At 39.1% G+C, this 9511-nt stretch overlaps 1 protein-coding gene across 1 annotated transcript in view; it reads right to left on the reverse strand.

Annotated features, from left to right (window-relative positions):
- Positions 1-9511, reverse strand: part of CASC1 (cancer susceptibility candidate 1) — a 71863-nt gene that overhangs the window by 21883 nt on the left and 40469 nt on the right. The window contains exons 8-9 of the mRNA XM_006897216.1: positions 5369-5444; positions 1832-1992 (exon numbers count right to left, since the gene is read on the reverse strand). Coding sequence (XP_006897278.1) covers positions 1832-1992; positions 5369-5444 — 237 coding nt within the window. The remainder of the gene's footprint in view (positions 1-1831; positions 1993-5368; positions 5445-9511) is intronic.

The following is a 9511-nucleotide window of genomic DNA, read 5'->3' on the forward strand; positions in this document are numbered from 1 at the left end:
GTCAGAGGCAGTGCAGTTGGTGCAGGATAGAGCAGGGTTTAAGGCTGTTGTGCATAGGGTCGCTGTGAGTCGTAAACACCTCGACAGCACATAACAACAACAACAACCTTTCTTCCTACCTTCTCATTTGTGCTGTGGATTATTTGTTGGCCATTTTTTCTCATACAGGCGATTTCTTATTTATTTCTTAGAATATACACAGAAAAAAACCCTGTTTTACTGGAATACAGCCATGCTCATTTACATATGGCTGTTTGGACAATGTAATAGCTGAGCCATATGGGTACAAAAGAGCTCATGTAGCCCATAAATGTGAAAATACTCACTCTCTGGTCCTTCACAGTACAAGTTTGGCAACCTTTAGTCTACACTATCATGGAGGTAAAATGGACAAAATTTAAACATAGTGCTATAGGGTTATAATGATATGAAAATGCAATATTATTTTTTATTTCTTCTCTTTAGTACTAGAATCACTTTTCAGTGCCTATATAAAGACAGTTTAAAATCACATCCTTTTATCATTAATAGGGTTAAAGCTCATTAGATGTTAAACTTTTAAGATAGAGTAAAAATGTGAGAAATTATTTTCGTTATTAATTTTTATTCCTAATCTAAAATGCTGTTCATCTTTTTCCAGAAAGGTAGTCATGGCATTACCATATGAACCAGCAACTCCCCTCCTAGGGATATATCCCAAAAGAATAAAAATTAAGTACTAAAAAAATACTTGCACACAAATAATAAAGCTGCAATAGTCACAATCACTAAAAGGTGGAAACAACCCAAATGTTCATCAACTGAAGAATGGATAAAAATACAATATGTCATGGAATATTCCTCTGCTACAAAAAAAAGAATGAAATGTTGACTCATGCTATAATGTGTGTAGATGTCAGTAGGTAGTGAATTAGTGCTGCCAATCCAATGGCAGGGAGTTCAAATCCATCATTGGCTCCTAGGGAGAAAGAGGAGCAATCTCTTCCTGCGCAATTTATAGCCTCTGAAAACCCGCTAGAGGGTCAGCTACAAATTGGTTTTGACTCAAAGGCAATAAGTTGTTTAGTTGTGTTATGTTACATGAAAGAAGTCAAACAATAAAAGATCATATATGGCTCCAATTTGTGAAATATACAGAATAGGTAAATGCGTAAAAATAGAAATAATGAACACTAAATTAGAACAGATGAGGGCAAGAACTTCCTGAAAGGAATTACAATTCTACATTATAAGTGTAAGAACAGTTTGGAACAAGGGAGACATTGTGGGGGAAAGAAGAGAGAGAGGGAAGGGGGGAAATGGACAGTACTGAATAAATTCTTTTAAAAAGGGAAATAGAAAACTGGAAGTTGCTGGGGTGTAGAGGGAGAGAAGAATAGAGTAGTTGTTATTGTTGTCATGTACCTTCAAGTTGGGAGTGACCCATTAACCAATCCTCAAGCTGATTTTCAGAGGCAGTTAATGGCACAGGAAGAGACTGTCCATCTTCCTCACGCTGAACAGCTGCAGGCCTTGGTTGGCAGCACAGCTCCTTACCCCTGGAGTAACTGCTTCCTCCCAAGATAGAGACTTTGTTTCGATGGGATGACAGCATGTTGTTAGTATAGAGAAGGTTATACAGCATTGTGAATGTATTTGCAATTGGTATGCGCTGTAAAGTAGAATCCAAATTAGAGTGGCCCTGCAAGGTAGAACTGTCCTGCTGGGTTTCCTAGGCTGTAAATCTTCATGAGAGCTGTCACTAACTTGTACACTTTAAAACGGTTCAGCTTTTTTAATGTAAATTTCACCTCAAAGTGGAAAACTGTAAAAAAGAGAGGAATCAACTTACTTCCACAATCATCCAGCCATTCACTGGTTTACACTGTGGAGGAAGCTCCAAAACATCCAGGTGGTACACTCCACCTAGGGCTGTGAATTGCAGTAGATCCACCTCGTTTGCTTCAAAGAATTCTGGCTTTTCACAAGCCTCCTCGATCAGTAACATTTGTGCTAAAATGAATCAGATTAAGATGGTTTAGAAATAGATGATTTTTTTTTTTTTAGAAAAAAATTTTAAGAGGAAAATGAAGTCCCAGTAAGATAAAGTACTAAGAGTTTTCAAACTGCGGTTAATTCACAACTATTAAAATTTGGACTCTGTTCAATGCTAGTGAGCTTGTTTTGTTTTTTTTTTTTCATTTATTTTGTTTCATAACTGCTATATGGAAGGCGAGGGTAGAAGGAAGTGACTAATTTATAATTTTTATATACTAATGGAATTTTATACAATAAATAGATGTATTTCCAGAATTTTTAAAAATCTGTTTTCTTAGAAGTCCAGAAGGAGGCCCCTGAGGGTTAAATGGTTTTATGGGCTCAGAGCAACCTCGGGAGAATCCATTTTGGCCTTTCCCAAGGCAGGTTATTCCACCCACTCCCAGAAGTCCCGCAGGCAACCCCTGAGGGTTAAACAGTTTTGGGCCCTCAGGCCAAGAAAACAACATTGATGTACTAGAGGACACATCATCTTCTCCTGGGAAATTATACTACTGTGACAACAGTGGGCTGCAAATGGAACTTTGTGGTTGTTATGTGCCTCCCAGTCGCTTGTGACTCATAGTGACCCTATGTACAACAGCCCTAAACTCTGCTCTGTACTGTGCCAATCACACCGTCTCTGATACACCCATCCCGATTACCCCACTCACTGAATCAATCCATCTCATAGAGGGCTTTCCCCTCCTTTGCTGTCCCTCCACCCTCCCAAGCATGATGTTCCTCTCCAAGGACGAGTCCCTCCTTAAAACATGTCCAAAGTATGTTAAATGGAGCCTCAGAATCCTTGCCTCCAAGGAGCCGTCCAGTTTAACCCTCTCCAGGATGAATTTTTTTGTTTTCTTAGCAGTCCATGGTACACTCAATACTTTTCTCCAGCACCACAGCTCAAAGGCATCAATTTTTCCTCTATCCTCCCTAGTTATTGTCCAACTCTCTGACGCATAACAAGTGATAGCAAAGACCATGGCCTGTATCTGATGCACCTCAGTCTCCAGAGAGACACCATTGCCTTTCAGTACTTCAGAGAGGTCCCTAACAGCAGACTAACAGAGGTCCCATCGCAGTATGTCTTTTAATTTCCTGACTACTGGTGCCAAGAGTGTTGACTGTGGAGCCAAGCAAACTAAAGCTGTGAACAATTTCAGTCTCTTCACCATTCATCTTGATGCTGCCAATTGGTCCAGTGGTGAGAATCTTTGTCTTCTTGATACTGAACCTCAATCCATATTGAAGGTTGAAGTCCTTGACCCTCTGCAGCAAGCGCTCAGGTTCTCCTCAGTTTCAGCAAGCAGGGTTGTGTCATCTGTATAATGCAGATTGTTGATAGATCTTCCACCAATCCTGACCCCACATTTCTCCTCATACAGCCCAGCCTCCCATTTCTCCTCATACAGCCTAGCCTCCCAAATAATTTGTTCTGCATACAGTTTTAAAAGGTATGGAGACAGGACACATCCCTGGTGTATACCCTTCCCAACTTTGAACCAAATTCAAATCTCAAGTTGTTATAATCAAGGATGCTTTAGGTAGAATATTAAATGATCCAGGAAGTATTACAAGAAGATGGAAAGAATATACTGAGTCACTGTATTGAAAGGAATTGGCAGACACAGAAGAACTTCATGGAATATGTAAGCAAGAGCCTACGGTGATGAAGGAAGAAACAGCAAAAAAGCAGGCCCCAGGAATAGATGGTATACCAATTGACATATTTCAGCTAACAGATGCTGCCTAGACATGCTCACCAAGTTGTGCTAAGAAATCTGGAGAACAATAACTTGGCCAACTGAGTGGAAGAGATCTATATTTGTTCCCATTCCAAAGAAGGGTGACCCAACAGTGTAGAAACTATAGAACAATATCATTGATTTCACATGCAAGCAAGATTCTACATAAGATTATAAAAAAATGACTGGAACAGCACATCAGCAGAGAACTGTCAGAAGTCCAGGCTGGGTTTAGAAGGGGTCATGGTACTAGGGATATTGTAGCTAATGTTAGATGGATCTTAGCTGAAACCAGGGAATACCAGAGGAATGTCTATCTGTATTTCATTGACTATGCAAAGGCGTTTGACTGTGTGGATCATAACAAACTGTGGCTGACTCTGAGAAGAATGGGAATCCCAGAACACTTGATCATGCTCATGCGAAACCTATACTTGGACCAAGCAAGTACTCTTTTTCTTCCTTGTGTATATTCAGGATGCTTTAATAAATTTTCAAATTTATTTAATTAAAATTCACTTATCTGAAGAAAGCGCAAGAAATAATACTGTACAGAAACTTAGTATTTGTGATAATTATTTTGTGAGTACTATTTTGGAAATCATGGAAAGATACTAGGTTTCAGAGATAGTGATGCATTAACTTGCATAGAGTCATATTTTTTAACAGGAACATTATCTAGTAATGGTTACAGAAAAATTATAAAGGCATAAAACCACATGACTTCTGGAACAAATAAATATGTGTTGGGGAAAATGAAGAGGAAAACAAAACTAGGGACCTATTGGGGGGGGAATGCTAAGATAATTAGAAAATAGGTGCCTTGGGAGTTATTGGGAGAGATGGATATAACCCCCCAAATAAAATATTTCCAAAGGGAGTTCTTGTCGTCTACTGAGTAAGGATTTGCACTGCCAGCCTAAACGTAGGTGGTTTGAACACCTGCCCCATGGGAGAAAGAGAGCTGTATCCTCCTGTGTGATTTATAGCCTCTGAATACTCACTGGAGGGTCAGCTATAAGTCAGTTTTAACTCAATGGCATATTAACAACACTATTCAACTGCTATTTTCTAAGACAAAATCCAATACAAAAAACTTACATTCAAAATATTGAGAACGTCCCAACTGTGTGTATTTGTGAATCTTACTGTAATATTGTTGTAATAACAAAATATTGGAAATAATTCACTGTCTATCCAGTTACATAAGTCATGTTTCAACATGGGAATAGAATGTTAGCACTGTTAGTGCTGCTGGGTCCGCTCCAATTTACACTGGCCCTGTGTATAACAGAAGCAAACACTGATCTTGTAGCTTCCAAAATAGGTTACCAACGTTTAACATGGAAAATGTATGCTTATGAGACGAAAAATGCTTTGTGATATATTCTCAGAGTTTTCCTAAAAATCTGAGCAAGTGAGAGAGAAGTAAAAAATAGACAGTTTTAACGATTGTATCAGAGAAACAATTACAGAAATTTTTCACATTCAACATATTTCTATAATGTCAGAATTAATTTTTTACAATCACTATGTATTTCTTTAGTAAGCAGAAAATCTCAATTAAGTTAAATTCTAAGAACTGTAATACAGGAGGATACCTGCTGAAATTGTTTCGCTTAATAATTTCTGCTCCACTTCAAACTTAGTGGCGTCAAGTTCTTCCACAATAGAGCCCTACAAAAAAATCACATAGAATACAAGAGTGATCATCAGTGCTTTAACTAAGAGTTAATTAGTTTTGTTCCAGCTCCCTTCTCAGGTCCTGATACCTTCTGAGGAGGGTTCCAAATTCATACTAGCTCTGGTTTAGAACTGGTCTCACAATAGATAATCTAAAAATCATTTCAAAGAATCCATCTCTACTCAACTGTACATGTTAGCCTGTTCCTTTTGCTGCTGCTGGAAACCTTCAAGTGTAAAATACTGAGACCAGAAATGAATTCAAGATGTAAAATTAGAAAACCCAAACTCATTGCAGTTGAGTCGGAACTGACTCTTACATAGCCCTCGAGCAGTTTTTCAGAGGCTTTATATCCCTCAGGAAGAGGCTGTCTATCTTTCCCACAAGGAGCTGCTGGTAGATTCAAACCACTACAGACGTGCCAACTTCAGATTAGCAGCACAACTTTCTATGGGCTATGTTAGGAAACTTCACTTGTTTTTGTATTTTGGTTATAGCAAATGGGTAGCTTTGCCAGTCAGTTTTCTGATAAATTATAAGCAAGTCTACTGTAAGAGAACTCTCCAAAGTCCTAAAGAGCAATGATGTCATTTTAAAAACCAAGATGTACCTGATTCAAGCCATGATCTTTCAATCACCTGCTATGAATTTGAGAGCTGGACAATGAATAAGGATGACAGAAGCAGTAATGCCTTTGATTTGTGGTATTGGAGGAGAGTAATGAATACTCCATGGATTTCCAGGAGAACAAACAGATTTATCTTGGAAAAAGTTCTGTCAGAAGTTTCTTAACCTTAGCAAGGATGGTGAAGCTTCATTTCATATTGGACATGTTGTTAGGAGGTGCTATTCCTAGAAAGGGACATCATGCTTGAAAAGATCACCAAAAGAGAGGACAATTCTCAAATTGGACGGTATAGCAGCAATGGGCTCACATATGTCAGAGATGAAAAGGATGGCACAGGATAGGACAGGGTTCAGATCTATTGTTCATTGAGTCTTACGCAATTCTATAGCCCCTAGTAGCAAAAACAGTCTTCTTAGGGGTGAGTGTCTCATGGGAATGGAAGATGCCATGCACTAAGAAATGTAAATGATATTATCATTTAGTATAACAATACTACAATAAGTTTTTCTAAAATCTAGATCTTATATATGCCACTAATTTATCATTGCAACCTTGAGTAACTCACTTATCCATTAAGCCCCCAGCTGTCCAATTGGTTTTGGCCCATCTCTTTATCTCTTTCGTTGCTCTCAAGTTGATTCCAGCTTGTAGTTAACATTTCACCAGGTTTCTAAGGCTATAAATTGCATGGGAGGAGACTATCCATCTTTTCCCCCTTGAGCAGTTCGTGGGTATGACCCATCAGAAAAGCTCATCTTTTGAATAGAGTGGACTACACTACCAGAACTCTTGGTTTTGACCTATAATGACCCTATAAAAAAGAGAAAATTTGTCCCGTAGGATTGCCAAGTCTGCAAATCTTTACAAAGGCAGAATGCTTTGTCTTTCTCCTGAGAAGTGGCTGGTGGATTTAAACCTTGAGTAACTCACTTATCCATTAGCAGCCAAATATTTAATTAACCACTGTATCATTATGTGTTGTAAGTTTCAGATCTAAAAGACAAAAAAGCCATATTTGAGAGTGGAGGGTCAATGCAGGAGAGGAAGACCTTGGATGGGATGGATTAACCAAGTGACTGTGGCAATGGGAGCAGATGAGTCAGACAGTGAGGTTGGCTTAAAATAGGACAAGGTCAGCGCTCTCATTCATAGGGTCACTATGAGTCATAGTTGACTTGATGGTACATAACACCACCACCACATACCTTCCAGGGACATACATAGGTAGCTCTGGTGGCCTAGCTGTAAGAAGCTGAGCTGCAATCTCAAAGGCAACAGCTGTTCCACAGGAGAAGGATGAGCAATTTCCTCTCATGCAACTTATTGCCTCTAAAAATCCACTGGAGGGTCAGCTGTGGGTAGGTTCTGACTCAAAGGCAAGCAATAACAACGTGCTTTACAAGGAGTTCCACTGGTATGGTGGCTATAGGCATTTGGCTGTTAAGTGAAAGATTGGTGGTTCAAAACCACCAGTTGCTCCTCAAGGGAAAGAAGAAGCAGTGTGCTTCCATAAAGATTTACTGGCTTGGCCTCTCTGCAGGGCAACCCCACTCTGTCTTGTAGGGTCACTGAAAGTCAGCATTGATTTACTAACGATCCATCTTGGAGGCAATGCTAAAAGATAGTTATTATCTTAATTTTACAGATGAGGAGACACGTTTAGAAAGATAGTAATTCTAAAGAGCAAATAAAAAACAGAACTAAGATGATTTTGTGTACTGTAAAGTTGCAGTCAAATGCAAAAAGTGGTGTTATAAAAATTTGGTCTACGTATGCTGATAGTTGCAAGCAAAGCTATCCAGCAAACTTCATCTGACCCCAGATATCACTTGATACTTTTGCAACTTTATATGAGAATTCTAGTCAGAGGCTTGGTAGTGGTGGTGTGGATAGGTGCTATCGAGTTGAGTACAACTCATAGTGACCCTGTAAGCCAAGGTGAGCCCTTGCCCTATCCTGTACCATTCTCATAATTTCTGACACACTAGAAGCCATTACTGAAGTCATCATGTCAATCCATTTTGTTAGGGGGTCTTCCTCTCCTCCACTGACCCTCCATCTTTTCAAGCATGATTTCCCTTGACAAGAAAGAAACTCTTCTAGTTACTTGTCCAAAGTATGAAAGATGAAGCTTCACTATCTTTGCCTCCATGGAGGAATCTGGTTGAATTTTTTCAAGACATAATTGTTTGTTCTTTTGGCAGCCCATGGGATATTCATCACTCGTCTCTAGCACTAAATCTCAATGGTCTCAATTCTTCTGTAATCCTTATTGATTGTCCAGCTCTCTGATAGCAGGTGATTAAGAAGACCACGGACTGAATCAGGTGTACCTTAGTCTTCAAACTGACATCATTGCTCTTCAGCATTTTGGCAAGATCCCGGGCAGTGGACTTGCCCAATGCAATACATTTCCTGATATCCAAACTGCTAGTACCGAGGGTAGTGATTCTTGATCCAAGCAAGAAGAAATCTAAATCATTAACAGCTTCAATACTTTCTCCATCCATTGTAATATTGGCTGTCGGTCCTGTGATAAGGGCCATTGTTTTCTTGTTGAGATGTAATCCATACTGAGGGCTGTAGTCTTTGATCTTCTGCAGAAAATGTTTCATATCCTCATTTTCAGCAAGGGGGTGTTATCTGCATAATGCAGGTTGTTGGTAAATCATCTTCTAATCCCGTGTCAAATTCCTCTTCATAGAGTACAGCTTCACAAATTATTTGGTCAGCATACAAATTGAATAGATATGGAGGAAGGAGACAATCCTGACACACACCCTTCCCGTTTTAAACCATGCACTTTTCCTTGCACCAATAAAAGATCTAGGTAAAAATTTCTCATGAGCACAACTAAGTGTTCAGGGATTCCTATTAGTCTCAGTGTTGTTATGATTGACACAGTAAAAAATGCTTTTGTGTAGTCAATAAACCACAAATAGACATTCTTCTGGTATTCTCTGCTTTCAGCCAATATTCATTTTACATCACCAATGGTATCCCTGGTGCCTCTTCTAAACCCTGCTTAAACTTCTGGAAGTTCCCTGTCAATGTACTGTTCTAACTGGTTTTTTTATGATCTTCAGTAATATTTTACTTGTAGTTGATGTAAATGATATTGTTTGATAATGTCCACATTCTGTTGGGTAACATTTCTTGGGAATGGATACTGGATTGCGACTCAATATCAAGAAGACAAAGATTCTTACTACTGGACCAATAGGCAAAATCAAAATAGATGGAGAGGAGATTGAAACTGTCAACAGGTTTATCTAGCTTGGATCCACAATTAAGAACCTTGATACCAGGAGTCATGACATAAGGAGACATACTGCACTGGGAAAATGTGGATTTAGGGACCTCTGCAATGCTGCCGTGGATGTGCTCACCAAGTTGTGCCAAGAAAACTGCAGAACAACCACTTGGCCAACT

This window comes from Elephantulus edwardii, unplaced genomic scaffold, assembly GCF_000299155.1.
Source record: "Elephantulus edwardii isolate Elephantulus edwardi_28Jun2011 unplaced genomic scaffold, EleEdw1.0 scaffold00206, whole genome shotgun sequence".
Lineage (NCBI taxonomy): Eukaryota > Metazoa > Chordata > Mammalia > Macroscelidea > Macroscelididae > Elephantulus > Elephantulus edwardii.